At 35.0% G+C, this 24,463-nt stretch overlaps 1 protein-coding gene across 1 annotated transcript; it reads right to left on the bottom strand.

Annotated features, from left to right (window-relative positions):
* Window positions 1-1,734: 1,734 nt before the first annotated feature.
* On the bottom strand, window positions 1,735-18,494 carry LOC119074866 (hormone receptor 4). Its single transcript, XM_037181189.1, has 10 exons — window positions 16,456-18,494; window positions 7,913-8,899; window positions 6,808-7,700; window positions 6,258-6,370; window positions 6,041-6,189; window positions 5,295-5,971; window positions 5,035-5,227; window positions 4,857-4,972; window positions 4,760-4,795; window positions 1,735-4,238 (listed from the first exon to the last, which is right to left on the bottom strand). The coding sequence occupies exons 1-10, from the start codon at window positions 16,466-16,468 to the stop codon at window positions 4,194-4,196; spliced, it is 3,222 nt and encodes a 1,073-aa protein (XP_037037084.1). The 5' UTR covers window positions 16,469-18,494; the 3' UTR covers window positions 1,735-4,193.
* Between the last annotated feature and the right edge of the window lie 5,969 nt (window positions 18,495-24,463).

The raw sequence follows: 24,463 nt of genomic DNA, 5'->3' as shown, positions 1-24,463 counted from the left end.
GAATGAATTTTCTACTTTCTTCTTTGACCGTAACAACTTGAACAGTTTAGAAAATCTTCTAGTTGACGCAGCGCAGACTCAAAGGCATACTTTGCAACCAATTTGCAATCATAAGTGAGTAGTTTTCGAGCTCCAATGAAAGTCTCAAATTTATATGCCGTTGCTTGTCCAATTCAGTCATTAACGTCTAATGCTCGGAACAAGTCAAGTTTGACCTGAACCCAAACCTTAAATTTTTATTTCAGCTCTGGCAACTTCAGGTCGGTCAACTCGAAATTTTCGGAGCGAATTACCAGCTCGACCTGAACCTGAACCAAAAATCAAATTATGTCAGGTTCGTGTAGTTTCAGGCAATCTAGCCTACTCGAAGGATGTTCCATATCGAATCAATTGTTCAGCGTTTTATTCCCCCGCCGGAATAATACTCATTTTGGCAAGATATTACGGCTCGTAAACTAAAAACGTTCTGTGAAAATTCCGAATGCTCTTACAACTTTCCAATTGATAACTCAATTTTAAACTTATGCATTGGGAAGTGCTCCTAAGCCATTCATAGAAATTTTCTTCAAAATACGAAGCGATTATAAGTTTCAGAAATCTACAAAAATTCCGTTGATTAAATGGAATATCGCGTCCGATCCAGCGAGGGCTATGTTTACGCACCAAATTACAATTACAATGAAGACAGTCGATTAGAAATGAAGAAAAGAAGAAAATTAATGGAAAAAGGAAAATAGTGTAAGAGGTTTATCGCGACAGTGCCAAGACAAAAGTCCAGCAAACCTGAAAGAAATGGCAGCAGAATTAATGTACAGAATTTCGTGCATTATTTTATTTGGTAACTCAATATGATTTTTCTTAGTTTAAGATTTAAGACATTCTTTTCGTAACAAAATTTAACAAGAAAAAAAATTTTCGACTTACGTTAAAACTAATTCATCTTCTTCTTTTTTTACAGTCACTTGCTATCGTGGTATAATTGGTTTCACTGGTAACAATTTAATTTTGTTGTTGTTTTATGTTAGTTTTTAATTTTAAAATCTTAATTTTCTTCTTAAACGCTTTCTTAACGTTCCCACATTTTAACGAGTTTCTTTAGTACGATTATTATGACAAAATAAAATCACATTCCGGTTATATAAACTTTAACATTTTTGCTTACACATTTTCATTTTCATTTGTACAAATTTTTACAAAATTAACTTTTCTGCTTTTACAACGGTTTTCCTTTCTCGATTTTAGACCAACAGAACATTACAAATAAAGTGCATGTGCCTTTTCAAAAAAATAATGAAAAAATCTTTCTTCTCTTTCGACTAATGTGTTTGGTTAGTGAATTTTAAGAAATTTAATAGAGAGAGGAGATGGATCTACAAAATAGAAAATTTGGACTGTTATTCAACGCCGTAAATAATTAATTAACTAGAGAGACTGCAATTTTCACTCATTTATGATAAGTCGATGTACAACTTGGGTTTCATAAGTCGACCATCCATACATTTTATACGAAGATGTTCCTCATAATTTCCAAACTTTACGTAACACAAAATCGAAAATCGTCATCTCTCTATTTATGTAAGTGCTACAATGTTACATTAAAAAAACCGGACGGGACAATCTACAAAATTTGAAAAATTTCAAAAAACGAAAAATATTTTTTGATTGAAGGGGATTATCATTTTTGTCGAATTTTTACTCACATACAATTTTCATTTGTTTTTAATTTGTTTTAAATTTAATTTAATTTAATTTAATCAAGGCATTTCTCGTCAGACTTCCTAGTAAATATTTTTATTTAAGAAAAAAATCAAATTTATTCTACAAATTTTTCCCACTTGAAAAACAAAACAAAGAAATTGATTTATCGTTTTCCGATGTCTTTCTACTACAACTGTACAACACTCGTCTTTTATTGAGTTTTGATAAATTTATTTTGCTTAAATTTATCATTTATCTGAACTGAAGTCAGTTCCATTTCTCGGTTATTATTTTTAAAATCGTTTATTTTGCACCGCCATTATCCTCTTGAATTAGATGTGTAGCATTCCATGCGAAACTATTTTTCGGGCCAAAATTCAGTAAATTTTTAAGAGGGAGTGATGTCCCCAGTAAATTACATGTTTAGTTTGAATGTGGATGTAGAGTATTGTAATTGAAACAAAAATTAAATTCGTAGTGAGAGCAAAAGGACACCTATCTGCTGCCACATCAAATATCTCCGACACACATCGAATCATAAATTAAGGAACTCTGGTTCGAGATTGGATCTGCGGTCTATTAAAAAAATACTAAAAATCCCACCAGCTGAATCAGAATCATTACAAACATCACTTTCATATGACCGGTCCCATATAGTCGGAGTCAAAATAAGTCATGGACAAAATAAGCCCAGATAATGTATTTGATGCATAACATATAAATCAAATTATCAAATTTTGTTGACTCAACGCTATGTGTGGCCGGATTTTCATTTTTCGGATATTTCGCTCAAAGGTGGCCAGGATAGTTAATATCGAATCTGTTACTTCACTTGTTCGAAGTCTTTTCAATTGATTGAATACGAATCTCTTACTTCATTACATTTAACATTATACTTTGCGATATAAGACAACATTTGGCTGACCTCGCTATTTTGTCGATGCTGACGATGACATATGAGATGATGATGACTTGTAAAAAGGCATCTATTCGTTTTCAGTAATTTTTTGCACGAAACAATATCTCAAAATGTTAAATTTCTCAAGATTAAAGATATCAAGCAAACTTTACGGGAAGTCAAGTGAAGTCACTTGAACGGTAATTAAATTTCGTTTTGAATTAGCTCCAAATCTATCCGCCTTTTCTCAGAACATCCTTCTGAATTTGGTCGACTAGTAGAAGAGATAAAGTTCCATGAAAGTGTCAATAAACCAAGTCCTACAAATTTTCGGCAATTGAGTAATTCAGTATTGAAATTCGCCATTACGTAATGTAGCTGTGGCGCCAAGAATAGGACCCATGAAATTAGAGAAGAATTTTAACAGTTGACTGAGAAGTAGCTACCAAAACCGATTTCTGACATTGACTTTCGTTAGGTGTAGTTCAGAAAAAAAATCTTTCCGCCTCCCTTGGGCATAATCAAATTCGGCGCCTCTGAAATGTGGGTGTTTTACAGTCACTACCAGTAAACGATTTGTTTTGCCACAAGTTTTGTGTGGATGATCAATGAACTATAATTCGTTCTCAGAAAATGGGCTGTTTGTTTGTGTGTCACTGTATCAATTGGATAATTTTGGTTTTTTGCCTCGGTTTTCTCCTCCGTTTTTCCCTCGGTTTTTGCTAACAATTAAATTCTCGCGAGTATTTTCAATTTTGGATTGATTGACTGGCTGTTGCATGAATAATGAGAATGTGTAATGTGGGGAGTTCTAGTTAGTACAATACAAAATAATGTTTTCTTTTTGTTATCACTGTGTTCATTTCTTTTGTTTTTACTATTTTCTAATTCCGATATTCTCTCTAGCATAATTAATTAATTTATTTTATATGGACGTGTTTTTCATTTTTCTGTTGTGGTACTTTTCATTCTTTCTATTTGTTTTACTTCTTGAAAATTGTGCACCTCTAATTTCGAATTCAATTTTTTTTTTTCATTTTATATAAACCTAAAAATGCGTATACTCTCTCGCTCGGTTCCTTAACAAAATTGTCTACGATGAAAAATCAACTCAATTTCGTCGCATCTGTAAAATCCGATCCGATTCAAACATCATATCTTATCTCACTCCAAGCACTGCGCTCTTCCTTTGCCGATCGAATTCAATTTCCAACCACGAAGTGTTCGAAAGTCATTTTTCGTTTGGTTTCGCTCAATCATCAGGTAACTTAGTTTTGAAGACAACCACCGTCACTTGTTGCTTATTGCTGTTATCTGTGGTACGTGTCAAATGCTGTCGAAGTTGTGATGGTTGCTGAAGTAAGCGCTGTTGTAAAATCGGTTGATTTGTCGGTTGAAAGTGTTGCTGAGTGGATTGAATCGTTTGATGTTGATGTTGTTGTTGTTGGGGTTGATATTGTTGGTGCTGTGGCTGATGCTGCTGCTGTGGCTGTTGATGGCGCTCTTCCTGTAGATGTCCTAACGAATGTTGGTGGGATTGTTCAGAGCTTTCAGATTTGTTTTCAGGAGGTTCTAATAAACCCCTCTCGACCATCTGCTACCTAATACTAGCTGAATTTAATACAAACGGTACGTAGAACATCTGCAAATTGGGAGGAAAGGAGGAAAAAATTAATAAGATCAAAATCGGCGATCTTTTGGAAAGTTATTTCGTAAAAAAATCAGTTGCTGGTGTTATGATCATCGGCAGCAGGTGGCAGAAGAAAAACATTTTCTCGAACCGTTGCGTAGAAACGAGATTCTAAACTTCAACATTCTGTTTCGCTTTCACCGAATCATATTAACTCGGGAGGTTTTAATAGTACGAGCATTGGACATGACTACTGCTACCATCGCGAAAATAGTTTCGAAAATTTTCGCCAATTTTCTTGAAAACGTTTTTGAAGAAAGATAGTCAGTGTGGGACACTCAACCAAAATTTAGTATTGATTGGATTCGTTCTCCGATTGTAATCAATCTTCCTAGTGATTTATTTCGAAGTCGAAAAATTGCTTGTGAAAATCTAGTTTAATCTGAACCTACTGTCCACCGTCCACTGATACTGCGGAGGATCATAAAACCAGCGTCTGTGAATTATGGAAATTTGCCGCGCTTATAACTTACTTTACTTTCCAGTAGTAGACTTGCTGCTGCTTGGATCTGCGAGAGAAAATTATTTTTGTAAAATGAATTTGGCAGCCAAGCGCAAAATGCTACTCACTTCAGGTATGTGTGCTAGTAGCTCACCCAATCGGCCAGGATTATGGGGTGACGAATGTTGTAAATAGCTTCGCAAAACTTGTACATATCGTTCTTGAATGCTCTCCAATTCCACTTCTGTAGGATGAAAAACGGAATTAGTTTCAGCACCTCGAACCGGTGTGATGAGATGGTCTTACCTTTGTTCAAGAGAATGTACACCTTCAGACAGACATACTCTTCCATTTTCAATTTAATGCGACGAAACATTATCGTTATTTGAGTCATCTTTTCGACCATATGACCAACGTCCAGTCTTAATTGTTCCATTGAAATGGGATGGCCCATTAAAGTGGTTAGGCAAGTTTGTAATGTACAAAGATGAGAATTGACCTGAAGGGAAAACGGAACAATTATTTACGTTGCCTTTGGCCTCGCTTTTCTAGTAGCACTCGTTTACCTCCTGTATGAATTCGGGATCGTCTCTACCGAGAGGACCACTGATCGGTGGCGTTTGCGGATTCGAATTTGACTTTTTTCCATGCAATGCCTGGTATGCAGCCGTCGTTAGCACCAATATCTCATGCCATTTGTCGGTCAACAGTTTCGTGTGTATCTCGACTGGGATTTCCAAATAGAATGGCAACTTTTTCGTCCACGACACCAGCTTGTGCACGATTGAGTCGCCGATATTGCACAGCTTGTCACCGATTTCGGATTTGTCTTCCAGAAATTCGGGGAAATGCGGCAACGTTGCAATGTCTTCCATTGCATCGAAATCGATCAGTGTCTGGATCATGCTGCAGGAATGTTCATATGAAACGGATCGATCTTTCGATGAACTGACTGCGTTGTCTAGCCGATGACGTAGGTGGACAATTTCGCTGGGATTTGTTAAGGCCGTTTTCAGTATGGTGCCGTTCATCAGATGTGACGGCAAATTGATAGTTTCGTTTTTCACGCCTGTTTGCTGCGGCGACAGAAACATCGATTTTTGGTTGGGTGGTTCGTTCGGCTGGCCGAGTTTCTGTTGCGGAGACTTTTGCGCTGCCTTTTTGTGCTTTTTGTACTTCACTTTGTACAAATTGTACACAGCACCACTATTTCGACCGCCGGGCATTCGATCCTCACGAACAGCTGGAAGCAATAAGCATTTAGTTGGTGACCGGTTATTCCCTCCAAACAAATAAATTTCTTCTGTCTTACCTTGTAACACCATTCCTTGTTCGATGCACTTCTTAAAGCGACAATACTGACATCGATTTCTTTGCGCCTTTGTTATCTCACAGGTTCCGTCAGCAACACAGGTGTAAATTCGCCTGTTTTGTACCGTTCGTTTGAAAAAGCCTTTGCATCTAAATTAGAAATTTAAAAACGATTGTTACTCGATGCTCTTACAAGTACTATCAGATACAATACTCACCCCTCACAAGTAATTATTCCGTAGTGAAGACCAGTCGCTTTATCTTCACAAATCATACAGACTAATGGTTGTTCATCTTCATCGGGGGGTGGATCTTGTTGGCCAGTTTCCGTCTGAAAGGAATTAATTTCTAGTTTTAGACAAATAGCCAGAATGGAAAAACTCTGAAGAAGAAGGTCGTTCAGTCTGGTCAGGGCGACTTTACATTGACAAGAAGGAAATGTGAAAAAAATCGTTTCCATTTCGAAAAAAATTACGTTTCTACGGTGGCTATCACCAACATCGTGGCATTTAATTGGATGTATATTCTTGTGACCCACTTTTCGCATCTCAATAATCGGCTTAGCTGTGGTGCACTATGGCATTTTGAGTTCCCGGAATTCAAACTCAATTGATGATTGTGGAGTGTGGTTAATGTCTTCCACCACACATGAATAACATACAACAATATCTTGCAAGGCTTTGTTAAAGCTTCTGTGTCTTTTCATATGCATTCAATGCAATAATTGTAAGTAGCTTATTATATGCACACACAAGTAAATAGACTTACCTTTGATCCAAATGGTCCACCCCATTGCTGTTGAGAACTCAAATTCAATGCGTGTAACTGTTGGCCAGCTGGCAATTGACTGTAGTCGCCTGCCCATAATCGTTCCATATTAAGAGGATGTGGTGGCCGAGAAGTTTGCGGACGTATTCTAATATCACTTGGTCGACTTTGACCTAAACTCAGCAGTAGTTGGGCTGCTTCTTCGTTATTCTGCGATGGTCCTGCATTATTTTGTGTGGGTGATGCAGCCGGCGGTTGGGGTGATTGTGGCTCGAAACCCCAGACCATTGTTCGTACGCCACAACTCTCTCCCATGATCACAGTTGGTGTCGCTCTCGGTGGTGTTTGTGATGGTCCCTGCGGACTAGGCGATGACTGATGTCCCGATTGAGAACTGGATGGTCGTAAGCCGGGCAATGGACCACCAATGATTTCCGGTTTGACGCCATTTATTCGAGCGTTCGCTCCGCCCCACACCATTCGATGTTGGTTCTGGATCAGTCCTGGTAATTGACCTTCATTTTTAACGCGAAACAATATGGCAGCATCACGAATCGGATGTCGTAGCTGGATCGACGGATGAACCAGTTGACCGACCGGACTAATAGGTGTCACCGTTGTGACTGACTGTCGTTGATGCGTCGGTGAAGCGTTGCTCGAATTCTGGGTAACGATCGTGTGGATCGGCGATCGTTCTCGTTTTATTCGAATTTGTTGATTTTGTATTTGAATGGGGTACTGGATTTGAGATATGCCACTTTGAGATTGTTGTTGGCTCTGTTGTTGCTGTATATTCTGTTGTTGGTTATGTTGGTTATGCTGTTGATTCTGTTGTTGCTGCTGCTGCTGCTGCTGCGACTGTTGATGTTGTTGATATAAGCTAATATTGCTTCCTAGAAAAGAAAAGGTAGACAGGAATGTATATGACATACTTCTCTACGAGACAGAAGGGACATGGAGTATGATGTAGGTATTCGGGCTTTTGAATTTTTGTCTGAATGAATGGCAACAAAGGGCTTTTTACAAATACTTTTTGTACAACGCCCGAAGGGCTGTTTCGAGTCTCCGGACAAAGTTTATACAGCAAAAGTGTAATTCAACTAACCTTCAATATTTATGGGCGACAATTGTGCCGTTCTCTGCATCACGGATAAAGTATTGTTTTGGAGCATTTGTAATTGAACGCCTGCAGCATGCGAACTCTGGATCATTATCGGCGTCGATGTAGGTACGGTCAATGTAGACTCATTTCGATGATGATTGTTGCTTGACTGATTATTGTTATTATTATTGTTGTTGTTGTTACTCACAGGAACTGAATAGTGCGGTGAATTGGACTTTCGCATCATCATAGATGTGGGTGACGGATTTTCAATTTTAATGGTCGTCGTCGTAAAATTACTCGCCGTCGAAACGGCACAGAAATTTGTCGGACTTGATTTGCGTGCACCGACTATCGTTGACGCCTGATTTTCGGTCTTAATGCGAGTAGGTGTTACGAGTACGGTAACGTGATGCTGCGATTGTTGTTGTTGCTGTTGATTTTGTTGGTGCTGATGCTGTTGGTGTTGTTGTTGATTTTGTGATGTTGGCGTCATTTTCATCTGATGATGAACTGGTGAAGGTGTATGACGATGAGAATGGTTAACCGGCGACTGACGTGGTGCCGGTGACGGCATTCTTTCGTCTGCAATGGATCGTATCACACTCGGATTCGCCATCGAACCATTATTACTGATGTTATGCGAGCCAATCGGTCCCGCATTCGGTTTATCATCATGAATTGGTGATTCGGGTGCTAATCGGCTAGAGTTACCATTTCCTTGTAATGTCGTTCCCCCGCTGCAACTCGACGGAACCGATGGAGGCGTCGGAGCTGGCTGTATTGAATTTGGTGTAGATGGATGCGCTTGATCGCACATTTTTGGTGATAATGGTGTCAGAAGATCTGGAGACGATGTGCTTGTGTCAGCTAATGATTCACCATCGCTACTGCATCGTGAGTCAACTTTTCTTCGTTTTAATTTTAAATCCTGAAATAGGCTCATTTTATCGAGCTCACTGTACGGGCCACGGCTCAGTGTCATAATTCCTGGAAAATGCAAAAAAAAAGAAAGAAAATTAGTTTTGTGTTGGTGGTGCTTTTACGTGTGATAAAAACTATAATCAAAGTATCAGACAGCATCTGCTTTTGATGGCAAAGCAAAACACTTAATATTCAAAGCGAGAGAGTAAGTAATTCAAAGTCTGGTTTTTCCAAGAAAAATGTTTCTTTTTGCAATTTTTCCATAAACAGTTTATTTCGCTCACTTTCAACACTTCTTTTATGTAAGTAAGTGAAGGAAATTGATTCCGATTTGCTGTCAATCGAACATCCTTTTATGATTTTCTTTTGTTCCTGTCTTGCACTCTTATTCCTAAAAGTCGAAGTTAATAAAATTTATTGAACGTGCCACCCCTCGACTTTGTAGAAGGTAACTCGAATACGGAAATGAAAGGATGGATATAGACAATTGGCGTCATAATGTGTACTTGTGTGTCACGCTAAAGATGACTCTTGTACACCACAAATGGAAATCCGGGAACCAGGAAATAATTTATCTTTTATCGCAAATCAATTTTGTTGTTGACATCCTATTGAACATTGTAAATTGTGCATTTAATCAGAAACACCGCGTGAAAAGCTTTTACTATTGTTATGATGATATTTGCTTGTCGAATAAAATTTGATTTGATTTGCTTCCTTTTACATTTCCCATTTCACATCAGGTGTTGCTGTTGCGCTATTAACATGAACAACGTAGTGAATGAGTGAATGAGTCAATGAGTGAAGTTTACTCTTGCTAGAATTTCCTACTTTCATCCTACGGCAGTCTATCCAATTTTTTATGCTTACAAGTGAAAAATTTGATTTTTTTTAAATTTCCCAGTAGTGCAGGCCAATCCGATTAAGTTTACATTCACCAGGTTTTGTTAAATTCAAATCGGGTTCGGATTAACTTGAACAATTGTTCTGAATAAGGTTAATCGGAACTCGAAGCTAACGCTCACTTATCAGGTTGCACCTCAATCAGATTTAGAATTTTAGATCAGATCAAACCGATCTGTTCCGAACTTTACTTCTGTCTCGCTCAAGTCGGAAAAAACGTTAACGGTTGTACTTTGCTCCAAGCACAGCAGAGTAAAGCCAGGCAATTCATGTAAGAGTTCATGTGAGTTCATTTTCATACAGTGTATTGGGTTCCATATTTAACTTTTCAAAAATAAGCCGCTCCTGTCTGGTTTTGTTTTACTCTGCCGTGTTAAAAGCGTTAGTGCTTTCATGCAGATTTTAAGTGGTATTTTTAAGGGCGAAAAAATTATTCATCGGCACAGCCAGCGTTGAGATAAACAATGCAATGACAATTCCAAAAAATAATTTAAAAATTAAATCCGACATGTGATTGAGAGTGAACGGTTATTTACGACATCGAGTGCATAATACTATTAGGCTCTAGCTGTGTAATTATAACACGAGGCCGTGTGCCATAATACACATAGCGAGTCCAACAAAGTTCTTTCATTTTATACAACGGTTTATGCCACTCAGCATCATAAAATGCAAATCTTGCAAACTTTAGATGACTCTGTGGCTTAAAACGTTATATGCAACTCGATGCAAAGTACTTTATTAGGCTAGAGATGTGTATTATGATACACGGCCTGCGGCACATCTAGAGCCTAATAAACTACTTTGCACCTCGATTGCACATTATGATACTGAATTGCATAATTGAATTTTGTGCACAGCAGATCGATCGATATAGTTCGTAGCACTAGTGCGTAAAAGTGACATTAGTATTAATCACTTAATCACTTTGCCGTAAAATAAAATCTTGTTCCTAACTTGTTTCTAAACTGGAATTTTGTGCATTAGATGTACTGTCAACCTCAGTTTTGCATCGATTTGACAATCTTCACATCTTTTGCGTATAAAGTATGAGAATGAACCAAGAAAGTTTCGATCAAATTCGATCGTTTGTTTTCTTCTTTTTATGAAACAAGAATTATCACAGAAAAGTTTGAAATTTTACAACGTCAACACCGTTTAAATAAAGAATTTCCTATTTTGAAAAAACTTTTAATTTTGTTCACTCATTCTCGCACAGACACGAAATGTTGGTTTCATAATTCTTGCATCTTAACTTTCCGTGAAACTATTTATATGCAGCATACTTCATTGAGAACAAAAAACAGTTCCAGCGTTAACAGAACTTTTATTTTAACGAACATTTTTCATACTTTCAATCACAGCGCGGTAAAAAACGCTAAAACAAAAAAGTAATTGACCTTTTTCAACTGATGCTGCAAAGAAAAATTCAACTACGTAAGAGCATTGTTATACACATTTTCGCAGGAAAAAGGAAATTCCGAACGAACTTTGCTTTAAAATTTGAAAAGCTATGCTGTGCAGAGGTTTAAATTAATTCCACTGAAAAATCGTTCCAGAGCAATACACCCAACAAGTTTTGTTTTGTTCACAATAAATTCCAACTCTTCTACTGACTTTGTTGACATGCACTCCATCGTATCTCAATAAAATCTTTTCTTCATGCCTTTCCCCCAAACGACGAACACAATCGACACCATCCGGTGTAATGAGAAAGGGACAGGCTTATCCTATATCTAGTTATTCATATTCAGATAGACTGAGTTGCCAGGTGTAATCATCATTAGATGATCATCTAACAACAATGTAAAATTATGTAACGCGAAATTAGGATAAGCACCGATAAAAATCGCGAACGTTTCAAACGTACAAAGCGGGATACAGTACCAACTGTCCAAACAAAATGTAGTTTTGTTCAACCTGTTGACCTGTTGACTTGAACATTTATTATCACGTACTCTCTCACGATCTTCAACGTGACCGTACACCATTCATACTATCTGCTGTAAGCGTTCCGGTTCGGTACATTGACCGTACGATTCTGATATAGACTATGTACTGTCTCCATGTAATACTAAAACACTTTTAGAACAGAGTGCCCACATTTTCTTCCGTCCCTCGCCGGTCGACGCACCTGCACTTGCGTCTAACTGTTATATTGTTGACATAAATACAACTAAGGAAATAATGTACGGACGAACAGGCACGTGGGCTCCCTGTATAAATAGGATAACACATAACGATAATCTCGGCTATTAAAACGAAAATTCATTAAGCAAGACATTGTAGGGTAGCCAGCGGTGTGAAATGATTAAGATCACGTTGCATAAACGCCTTTATATAGTCACACTCAAGAAATCAACAGTCATCTTGAGAAGGTAATCTTAACTCACCGGCAATTGTTGGCACAAAGAAAATGAAAGGAAATTTATTGATAACGAATCAATTGAAGAATGCAACATTAAAAAAAATAATGGAATCAATACGTGTGTTTACAAAATAAACTGAAAAACTTTTATTGAAATGAATTCAAAACCTTTGGCCCAATATTTGTTGACAATAATTTTTCCTGCTACAACAACAACACCAACAACAACAATTTTCCATACGTTTTTTTCGTTCTTTGTCAATTCAAATTTGCGCACGCGTCAGCAATATACACCACATCAAAATGTGTAACAGAACGGAGACGAAAAAAAAATTATTTTCATTTCGATGTGGTAGTTTTCATTCTAAAATAGGTTAAACGTTGTCTTAGGTCAGTTTCTGCACAACTCTCGTGCAAGCAAAATATAGTATTATATACAATATGGATTGGCAAACGTACACGGCATTTTTTTCCGTATATATTTCTCTCTGCGAAATATATGGGTCGTTGACTTTGACATGCTCTCATGCAGTTTTGTTTGTATTTTGCATGTTGGAATTTTTTAGGTCTGGTTACGATCGAATATAAATACATATGCGGAAAAAGAAGCTAGGAATTTCGTTCATCATCAGGTTGGCATTGCGTAACAATTTATTGATGGCGTGAGTTGATTGTGAATCTTATTTCCTTATCAAAAAGATATGGAAATTCGATAATTGAATTGATTACAAGGCTTTATAATAAACAGTGAATGATGTTTTACCTACGGTAAGACTAATTTAACAAAAGAAAAGTCCCGAACAAAGTGACGAAAAACCCGCTAAAAGATCAAAATATTTCTCCCTAGCATCGGTAAATCAGGTCACCGATTCACGTTTCTTTTATTAATTTATAAACAGACTTCGGGAAATGAAAGCTCTTTCGATGGTCCGGTATATGGAACGAGCTCTGATTTTATTGGACGTGCGGCGCAAACATATTTCTCGATTGATGATACGATGCAAGGAAGACTAACTGTTGTAGCTACGCTAACAGAAAAACTAAACAATTTTTTTTTCAAATTAGGTCTCTTTCGCGTAGCTTTGTGTAGCTAGAGTAAACTTTAAGCTCTACCTTTAATCACTATGTCTCTTCATAATAACTTCATCAGCCAAATGTAAGAGGTTCCTAGCATCCACAACGATAGTTAAAGTTGGAAATGTTTAAGCAGAAATTTGGGTCTGTTCAATTTCGGATTTAATTAAAGTGGCGGAGTATTTATGTCCTTTCCGTTCATAGTATCGTGTGCTTTAGGTTCTTAAGGCTTTAGGTCATAAGTGAAGCTTCGTTCATATAAAATTTATCGAGCTGATGAAAGGCAGATACATTTTCGTATATATAGTGTTTAAAGAGAATGTTAAAAAGAGTGTCACTGACCCATCGAACTCAGTTAAATTTCCACAAAAAATTTGACGTATCGAAACCAATGGGTTGTGATGGAAGTTACAGATTTAGCCGCAAAAATCGACTCCAGCGCCAACTTTGTAATTTTCTTTCTCGAATTTCACACGTAATTTCTACTCAAACGGGAATAATTTTGTAATTTTACTTAAAAAATACAAACTCTACTACCGAATCAAAACATAAACAACCAGAAAACATTTCTTATTTACGAGCGTCATATACCTTGATCGCAATTCTTCTTCTTCTTAAAATGGCGGAAATCACAACCCATTGTTTTATCTCTTTTTTCGCTCTTTTAACACTCGCCAGACTCAACCACTGTTTCGATCTGAGAGAAAATCAAGTATCTCCTTCGACGTTTTCCATTAATATGCATATCAAAAATACAATTTCTCTTCACGCCAGGTACAATACTCTGAGAACCATATACCATTCTGCACACGGAAAAGTTTAGTGAATCATAATTGAAATAAAAGTTCAATTCCACACGGAACTTCATCATACGTGGCTAGTGTATGTGCGACTAAATCCACAAAACTGGAAAAATCAAGTATCGTACAGCATATTCGTAGCATATAAGGGGGTTAATCCACAACGGTCGACATAAAGTTTTAATTTCATTCAAAAATCAAAAACGTAATCGTATTGCCGATTCGGCATTAAAGTCGACTGAATACATAAATTGCGAAATTATCGAATCCTTGTGCTTTAGAATTGCTTTTCTATACATCATTGAAAACACAAATCTACTGATTTCGATACTCTTCTAGCGAATTTTTCCTCTCAATATGTCAGTTTTCAATACCCTTTTTCAATTCGAGATATTCACAGAACCAAAATCGATTTGGCTCTTAGATATTTGTGAGTCGTTTTTTAGCCTTTCATCGTAATTGCATTAATGAAATGTATTTTAAGTAGATGAAGAGAAGATGCAAAATGAAGAAATGATGGAAATCGTTTTTCATTCAACAAAGAATTTCATTTTCTTACAATCCTTTCTTTTAAAACAAAAGTCAGTGTGGTAATCGTCTCTTCACTCACTCAATCTACCACAAATTGTTAATGCATGCAACATTTTTCTGTATGCAAGTGCATAATACGGTGGAAATTAAAAACCATTTCATTTCAAGCACGTTTCAACAAAACAATGACGCAGGATTTTACGTATTGTGTCGTTAGCCAGCCTAGTTGTCGATGTCAACATCTTCAACTCATTTTTTTTCTATTTTAATGTTAACTAAGTTTTATGTTTTCTTGCTATTTTTCTTTAACTTTTAGTGCTAGTGTCAACAATTTCTTTATCGGTAACGTTTGGAGGTGTAACTCAAGAGTACGGTGGTTAATGTTGTTCAGAGGCGGATCATCTCTTAACGACATCGACATTGAATATAAGCAATGATTGGCTTATATTCTCTATATATAACAAAACATAATGTTAAAACTAAAGGAAGTAAAAGATTTTGCATTACAAAGTAAGTAACAAATTTAATGTTTATATGGTCATGGTCATAAGATTGACATTTTTAAGAAGTTAAGATTAGTTTTCTGTTTTTAATAAAACTTTTATAAAATCTTTGATAGCAATCTAACTTTAGTTTATGTCTATAATATCAAGACGAAACTCGCTGCCACGGTGTTCAGAAAATGTAGTTCGTAGAAAATTTTGAGTCACGGGGTTGTACACCGCAAAAAATGATGACTCTCGATGAAATACAGTTGATGAGGAATAAGAACTCGCGAGAAATCTTATTTTCCAAGGGGAATCATGGTTAGTAAGGCCCGTGACGCCGTGCTACAGAAACAGTTTTTTTTGTGACCAAGGAATTATAATGAAAAGAAGAATAAAGAATGGCTACATAAATAGGTATTCGAAGTCTAGAACTCCGGTTTTCGTTTAAAGTTGGTTGTACACTCACGAGCTGTAAGTAAGTCACAAAACAGAGAATGTGTCGGTTTTCAAAATTCCGTGAGTGTAGTTAAACAATTTTCGTCCTGGAAAACATCAAAGATTCATGAAATGTTACAGGAAATGTAGAAAAGTTCACAAATGAGATGATTTTGTTTTGTTAAACATTCCACGGGATGGCCGGGAATCAGTGCTACTGGATGACAAAAATGGAAACCTTTATCTTGGCTGTAACAAATTCGAACGTATACAGTTAATGTCAACCGAATTTGTGTCTACGTTTGCTTCAGCTGTTTTACTTCTGTGTCCATTCATTTAATACATACTGCTTATGTAGTGAGTATATGGTTTTACTACTAACACGCAGTGTTTTGGCATGAGTGAAACCACTGGTAAAACAACTGTAACAAACACATTGACATTAACTGTAAGAAGAGAAAATTAGGAATTATTTTAATGAACTGAATTAGATTGGTTTTGACGTAATTTGTTTTGGTATTTTCTTCTTTCTTTCTTTAGACTATAAATGTTAGTGATTTTTGGTTTGATCTAGATATACACGTTAAAATGCGCCGAAAGAATAAGAAAAAAAAATTATTTCCTTTCAATTGGTATAAAAAGAAAAAGACACAAAAAATGACTTACATGTTAATTATATTTTCCAAGATGTTGATGAAATCCGAAATTATATTTTACTTAAATTAAATTAAATTAAATTTTTTTTTATTAAAAGATGAAAATCAAAAAAATAATGAAAAATTTCAGCAAAAAAAATCACGATCAAATTCGTTGATTTTTTTTTCAATGAAATTCTCTTGCTTTATTTGAATGAAATTGGATGAATAGATTAAAGGACAAAAATAAAATTTAGAAAAAAAAACACGCGAACTAAAATAGCCAAAATAAAAATTGCCAATTCGTTTATCAAAATTCAATTCATTAAATGCAATAATCTGCTTGTAAGAATGATTTTTGTTGTAAAAAATTTTAAATTTTGTTTACCTAGAGAAGTCATATTTTTTAAGTCTATTTCTCGCTGTACGTGATGAATTATTTTTTTGATTCACTGTTCGAATTAGTCAAACACATTTTCAGATCCTTTTTTTTTCGTTAAAAATATTTTTTTTTACAAAAAAAAATTGTTTCGGATTTTGTTGTGAGTGTTTTTCTTGTAATTATAGCAGTTCCATCCTCGTTTCGCTTACATTTTAACCGTTCGTTTCTTATCACTTCGTATATGACGATTCATTTGTCACTTTCAGATTAATATATTTCACCGATTTTCTACGTAATTTTGTATGATAAATTAGTTGCTATCGGCAGTTTCAACTGTTTTTTAAATAAATATTTTCTGCGTGTAACGATTATTTCAATGTTTTCCTTTGAATTAATTCACAAAATGTTATGTGCTGTTTTATGAACATTATTTTCAGTCAAGACAATAGAATCCGGGAAACGACACACTCGTTTTTTTATTCAATTTTCAACTTCTTCCTTTCAGTTTCAATTTTATATAGTCACAAGTGCATAATCTTCACACTGCAATTTCTTGGTATATTCAACTATATGTTACACACGGAGTGTCATCGTTTTTAGCGACCGTATATAATGTTGGTAACTGCCGTTTTTTTGTTGTTGTAACAAATTATAAAATTACTTAAATCCACAATAATTTGCAACAATTTAGAGGTCATTCCGTATAATGTTGGCTTGCAATTAATTTAAAAATTTCATTTTATTGCTGCTGGCCGTATGTTTATTCTGTTTACACTCATATCCTTCTCTCACGAAAAACAAACAAACGAAAAGAAACAAAAAGAAAAATTGTCTTACGAATATAATCGTATAGGTATCCGACAGAAACGAAAATGTCTTTATTTACTTCCTAGTCGATAAATTCTGCAAATTTATTGTATCCACGATTCGTTTTATGTTATTAAAAATGATAAACAGTCTTCAGTCAGTTGATTCCGTCTACACTAACCATATTTTTCTCATTTTTTTTAAATCACGTATTTAATTGCACTTAATTTTGACTCGAAATATTTAAATATATCCAAAGTGCACGGTGTGGTTAATGTCTTCCATTTCCATTACGGTTTCCTTGTAGTTTTCTCTCCTCTACTCCTTTCTCCCTTTCATGATTGAATGACCGAAATGCAGATTTGATTTCAATTTTAAGAAGAAGAAAATATTATCCGTTGCAAGATGAATTGGTGATTATCCTTTTGAATTGTCTCAACTCAAAAAAATTCATTAAATTGACAATGACCGTCGAATAATTTCACTTCATGATCTCATCGTTAAATTAATTATGGTCAATTTCTTGTTGTTGGAATTTACAACGAAAAAGCTTTAACAGTCTTAAATTGATGACACACACGGCAACAATAACACACGGCACACGAACTTCTTTTTTGTGTTTAATTTGAATAATTTTTAAGCTTCTTAAATTGCAATGTGTGAAAACTTTCACTTAAATGAAACATGTCTGGGTAAATTCACTTTCAATTTAATTGTTTGTTTGTTAAATTTATTAAATATTTCTTGGTATTCACTTCCTTGTTTTACCTCATTTTTTTATTTTTTTTTTTTATTTTTAACTTTTACACATTAAGTCTTAATTGATGAGTACTGACAATATTTACATATGTTGTCCCATTGATAACAACAGTTGAGTATATAAACTCGTCTAATAATTTTCCGATACTCAAACTTTAAGTTCGTTTTTCTCCCCTTTTATTTATGAGAAAGAAAAATTAATTTTTTAACATAAATCCTACAGTCAAGTCTTAAAAAGTTTGTAATTTTTGTTTCAAAAATTTATCAGTTTTATAATGTTGTATCGTTTCGTTTCTCTGTTTTAAAATATTTTTTACTGTTCAAAAGCGGACAATCCGAAAAGCGTGTACGATACGGAACAAAGTAGGTTACTAACTGAACTGTGTTAACCGGAGGGCCGAGTGAATACGATACGCGAATTTGAAAATATATAATAAATTTTTTTTATATATTTTTTACATTCGGTACAAAACTACTTGGATATGTACACCATCCCGTCTTTGCTGTATATATTGATACGAATGTATGGCATTCACGGCATATACATATTATATTATACAACACCGAAATAAAACACACGGTCGGTCGGTCGGTCGGTGTGTGTTTTTATTTATTTATAATTTTATATTTTAAATATAAATTTTCGCTTTAACAGTCGTCGACTCGGTACCCAAACTATAACTAAAACGAAAGCCCACCATACATCAGTTCATTCGCGCGACTGCTTAGTGTGCGCTCTGATATACTCTGGCTGTTTTTTTTTATTGTAAATTAACCAGCAAAACGTTAGATATATAGAAAATGAATCGGCTTCGTTCACTAACTTGTTGTTGTTGTTGATCGGTGTGTGTATATAGAGTTGACTTTTTTTTTATATTCGTGCTTTTCGCTATATAAGACCTACACTCTAATGTAAAATAAGCGTTGCCGCATTTTCGTTTTCATTCGTTTTCATTTTGACCCAGAAAATGAATCCCTACTTACAGTTATGTGTGGATAGATATATAGATTCGTCCAATGAGACTGTATATGTTCGCATAATACTCTTTCGCTTTTGCTTAATAATGTTTGTTATATGTAGTACCAGAATGTGTATATTGTACAACCACACCGCATGATTTTGTACATAACACACGGAAAAAAGAGTGTATAACCCAACGGTGTAGTGTATGGAAAATTCACTTTTAAATTTTTATATTTGAAAAAATAACGGGCATTGTAGTTGTGAATAGACGAAAAATCATGTACTCATCGGACATATAAAGTGTAGTTCATTTTTATTGGAAGTACTACACTGGTGCTATTTTTCTATTTGATAATATATCCGATAATATAGCCAGGAGATCATTTTATACTATTAACATTTTAAAATGCACACATAAGCAGCCAATTCGGTATATGATAAAAGTCGGTTTTTTGCAATCCTAATAAGCTTAACGATATTTTACAAAAGAAAGGAGGAAATGTTTTCGTTCTCTTGCTTTTACTGCAACATATTTCCTGGACAATCTTTTCAACGAGTTTTTCTGAATTTATGAAAATTGATTATCGTGCAACGAGCATTCGCAATAGTTATTTACAGACCTAGGGAGGAAAAGTTATTAAAAGTGTAAGTTTTCGGAAAAATGAAGTTCATGAAATTGGATGTACTCTCTAAAGAGTAGACCTTAGTTTCTACTCGTAGCAGGGACCAGTGACTATTTTTTCAAAAATTTTTCCGATTTTCCCAATTTTTTACAAAAAAAATTTTTAGGGAAAATTTTGCGGGAAAAAACGGGAAAATTCCTGAAAAATTGGTAAAAATTGGAAAACGTTTTCCAAAAAAAGGTTTCTTTTCTAGGAGGGAAACTGGTAGGAGTCGAACACGATTTCTCTAAACAGTACGTCTGCTGGCAACCTCACTGGCAATCTGTACTATACACTTCACTTGTTTTGAAACAGTTCAATCATCTGACGAGTTAGATACTACGCTATTCAGCTCTATCTGCGCTCTATGGGAGCTGCTATTGCGGCTTCAGTGCTGAAGGAACATATTTTCTTACGTGAGGTGCTCCAAGTTGAGCTTACCGACAGGTCTACTGGATACTACGATAATATCATGATTCAGTCTTTGCATGAATTGGCGTAAGAACTTGATGATTTTTACAAAATGTTAAAACTTGTGGAGCTCTTGCCCTCGACACAGCATCACTTTTCCTGTCAACTACGCATTCTAATGCCACCCTTCATTCATACTATACATTGTATAGTATACAACTACTAATCACTAAAATAATTGCTTCTGACTCTGACGTATTACTACCGAAGACCATTCATTCGAAAATCCCACAATTTTTCTTCGTGAATGTATACTAATCCAGCACTGAATGTTGTGCTAAATATTTTCACTTGTTTAAACATTTTTAGAAGATAATGCTGTCGGTTGGTATACTTTTATTAGTCGTGGTCCATGTGTCGCTGAGAATATGAGAATTACATTTACAAATTTAAATTTACAAACTTAACTCGTGTTAACAAAATAATAAAAGTAGAAAAACGTTTGTTGGTACATGGTACACCTATCTGTTATGTTGATAAATGTGTTAAACAAGCCATGCTTCATGATTTGCTACCAAAATTATACAAACCATTTTTTCAATGATTGCATCCAAATTAAAACCAAATTAAGTTTCATATCAGTATTTCCGCTCTGCCCGTTTTGTTTCTCTTTTTTCTGGTGGTTTTTTCGGTTCAAACTGAACCAATAAAAACGAACTCTTTAATCACTGATGTAACGAGTGTGCTAAGCAAGAAGTGGAAACGATTTTAGGGAGTTAAGACAAAAGGGAGTTAAGTTCTGTAGCTGATGGGTAAAAGTTCCAAACAATTTTCCAATGTAATTTTCGTAGGCTGTAGAACCAACCGTGCTGGTAATTATTTTTGATACATAAATCGCATAGTAGATTACTTAAAACTTCCTTAGTTTTCATTTTGACGAGAGGCATGTTCACAGTCTGAGTCGAAAACGAACCATACAATTTCAAAAGACAAAAAAGAAGAATTTAATTTTTGCGGAAATTAGTCCTAACGCTAATGTCAATGACGAATGTCTGTGGGATTTTTGAACATGGTTTAATTATAACTCGACTATAATATAGCCACACGTATGCCCCTTGCTTGCTCTATTTTAAACAATTCATTATCCAAGTTCAAGTGTCGCTTGTCTCTTTTTAATTGGATAGATTTTATTCAATCAAACCAATAAATGTTCGTCAATAAATCCAATTAATCAATTCGACCAATAAACAAAACGCAGATAATTTATTTATAATCCACCCAGTCCAAGCAAGTATAATCTTGTGGTCATGGTAAGTTTTGAGACCTTTTCAGACCGTATATACAACGACATTTAAAAATGGACACCAAAAAGCGTACACAAACTTCAGTGGATATAAAAACCACCAAAGCATTTGGAATTAAAATTTATTTCTCTCAAATTAAAATTCAATTTCAAGTTCAAGGAAGGTATTCATCATAACACCAGTCCCGTAATTATTAAAATTAAATTTTTGAGACAAAAAAAAACGAAGGACGATACATTGGTAAATAAAGAGAGAAAAAAATTGAATGGAACATTAGGTGAATTGGATATGTCATAATTTGAATACATGAACCATCTGTGTGTATTGCACTGATCCAATAATATTTTGCGACCGAGTTGTGAACTCTCTAAATTTAGTTTTTAATTTAAAGAAAAAAAATTAACAAAAAACAATACGATGAGCGTACATCAGGAAGAATTATGCACCTTGAAAATAAGCAAATTAAGTCGAATGTATATCAAGATTAAGCGAGAGAAAAAAAAAACAAAATAATCTTTTGGTGTCATATTAACGTTGGATCATAAGTCTTGGGCAATATGATTCGGCTGACCTTAAACCTGGCGCTGATGGTCAAATTCGATTTTCAATAAATTCACCTTCAATATTTATCTCGATAGATTTCATTTGTAACGCAACAAAGACAACGCATGTCCAAATCTAACACATGAATTATGACGAAACTGTTACTGTCTTAGTCCATTTAAAAATGTAACATATGGCGTAACGAATTCCTGTTGAAAGGGTATAAGGCAACACGTCATTCATTGAATTGAGATGCTTCAATACACAGTAAGCAGTCGGTGCATGCAACATTTCTTTTTTAAATTTCCGATTGCAACAACAAAGCAGGTACCGATCGACTCTATCGATATGTTTTGCATCTAAAATTAGAATCGAAAGAATACGAAAAAAACGATCAAGATTTTCTGTTCAGCAGTAAAATTGTATAGAGCACCGCGATTGTAAAAAAAATTCAAATTCAATATCTTGAGGTTATTATCATGGCTATCCACTTAGTCCAAGGAAAACTATTTAATTCCGCTGGTAAATGTAGAAGAGTTTTTTGTTTCCTCTGCATATTCAAATATGTTTGATAGATAATCGTTTCGTTGTTTTGTATTGTTGGTACATTTTCACGAAGAAAGAGCATCCATCAGTTCAGTATTCATGTTGGTTCAAATTGATTTGCATACTACAAGCTCTTGAATATAAGGAAAACAAAAAGTTGTATTATGTATGCAAACACGTGCGAAGGATGTGCTGTATCGTATGTGGAACGATGTTTCTCTCAAGTTTATTGATTAAAAAAAAAATGAAATGCATTTCCGGAATAAGCTGTTGGACCACTATTCCGGTTCTCTGGATGTTTACAAAAGTAACCGTCGATAAAAGGGGAACAGAATATTTTTCGACTGTTTTTACACCGGTAAAAAAGACCTGGCAATGTACAGTGAACGGTCACGTTGTAGATTGTTATAGTCTGGTAGTTTTACGAGAGAGCTTCCAAGTATAGAGGAGTTGAATAGGACATGAGTCAAGAGTCAAGAGCTCATAACCTGTTGGAAGTGGAGGACTAGCTGCAGGATATTTCGGATAAGACCTTTATCCGGACTTTTTAATAAACAGCCGTAAGGTAAAGTCATGTTTTATTGGAAGTCTGGCTAAAGGTTTTATCCGAAATATCTTGCAGCCAGTGCTCCACTTCCAACACTGTGCACAATGCCGTCAGGTGTTCTAAATAAATACTAAATCTAGTACTTCAAATTATTAGAAAAATAAGTGAAATGTGAGTGAAAGTCGTGGAATTTGTTCAAAAAACAGAATGCGTACCTAGCGTATAGTTTGGCTGAATGGTGTTATTATTAAATGATCGATTTTAAAAGGACCAATTCACATGAACGATTCATCGAACGAAAAACAACGTTATCAATCGCACCACATATATAAGCTGAATGTTAACTCTCTAACCTAATTCCGAACAATCGTAGTGCGTAAATAAAAGTCAACTAACGAAGATTTGTAATTTAAATGAGAGCAAGCTTAGATAACGCATTTCAAATAAATTTATTAGCTAAAAAACGAATCAACACTCTGACTCTTATCACACTTAAATTGCATACATTCGAACAAATGTAATTTTTATTCCATCAAATTACAATTTTGAAAGAAAAAAAAACGAAGAAAAAAAATCGTTTAGTCAATCTACTTCTAGAGTCAGATAGCATATACACATTTTTATATTTATAACGCGTCTTATCTTCAAAACAATTTACAAAACAGATTAAAACGTTCCGTTTCTAGGTCAAGATGTTTGAACAGAATTTTTTTTTTAAATTACTATCGCACGCATAAATAAACGCACACACTCGTGCAATGTTAACAGGCAGACACATTTTTTTTCGCTGAAATTCAAAATATTCGTTATCAATTTTTTGGCAATGACATTAAACGCTTACCGAAACTCTTCAATTGCGTCTGCCAAAAAAAAACCGTGATGACATGTGTTCGTATAGCGAATTCATTTTTTTTTTTGAAAGAATCGTTTCATATACCATTGCATATCGCATATACACACGGACAATAATTAGCAAAGATAGCAACAACCGGAGCTCGTAATCATACCTCAAATTTATATCAACCTTTTCATTGTAAATGGCAACTGAAAAAAGCAAAGCCACGAAGAATGAGAAGAAAAAAAAACAAAATGTTGTCATAATAACGCGGAAATTAATGTTAATTGAATACATTTTACTTTCTTCGTCGTTGCACATTTAATAAAACATCTTCCGCCTTTTCGTACTTTCTTTTCCTAAACAACTTTTGCTTTCATTACCATCCAAAAAAAGCGTTGTGTGTATAACATACAGCCAACCAGTTTAACCGTTAACGTTGGTTTTCATTTCTTGTTATATTTTTAAATAAAGTGAATCTGTTCACTCAATGGCAACGCTATTATAATGAAATTAAAATCGAGAATTTGTGATTTCAATTTTTCCGTTTTTTTTTCTTTTTTAGAATCAATGCAAAAACCCTTTTAAAGTTATTCCGTGCCAAAACTAAAGTCATTTGAGAACGAGACGTGAGTT

This window comes from Bradysia coprophila, unplaced genomic scaffold (assembly GCF_014529535.1).
Source record: "Bradysia coprophila strain Holo2 unplaced genomic scaffold, BU_Bcop_v1 contig_151, whole genome shotgun sequence".
Classification (NCBI taxonomy): Eukaryota; Metazoa; Arthropoda; class Insecta; order Diptera; family Sciaridae; genus Bradysia; species Bradysia coprophila.
Note: the sequence above shows the minus strand (reverse complement) of the source record. Positions and strands in the feature narration are given on the sequence as shown.

Coding starts and splice junctions, on each gene's coding strand:
- LOC119074866 (XM_037181189.1), bottom strand. Junction 6,190..6,257: donor GGAATAATTACTTGTGAGGG/GTGAGTATTGTA, acceptor TTTCTAATTTAG/ATGCAAAGGCTTTTTCAAAC. Junction 4,796..4,856: donor TACTAGCACACATACCTGAA/GTGAGTAGCATT, acceptor TTTCTCTCGCAG/ATCCAAGCAGCAGCAAGTCT.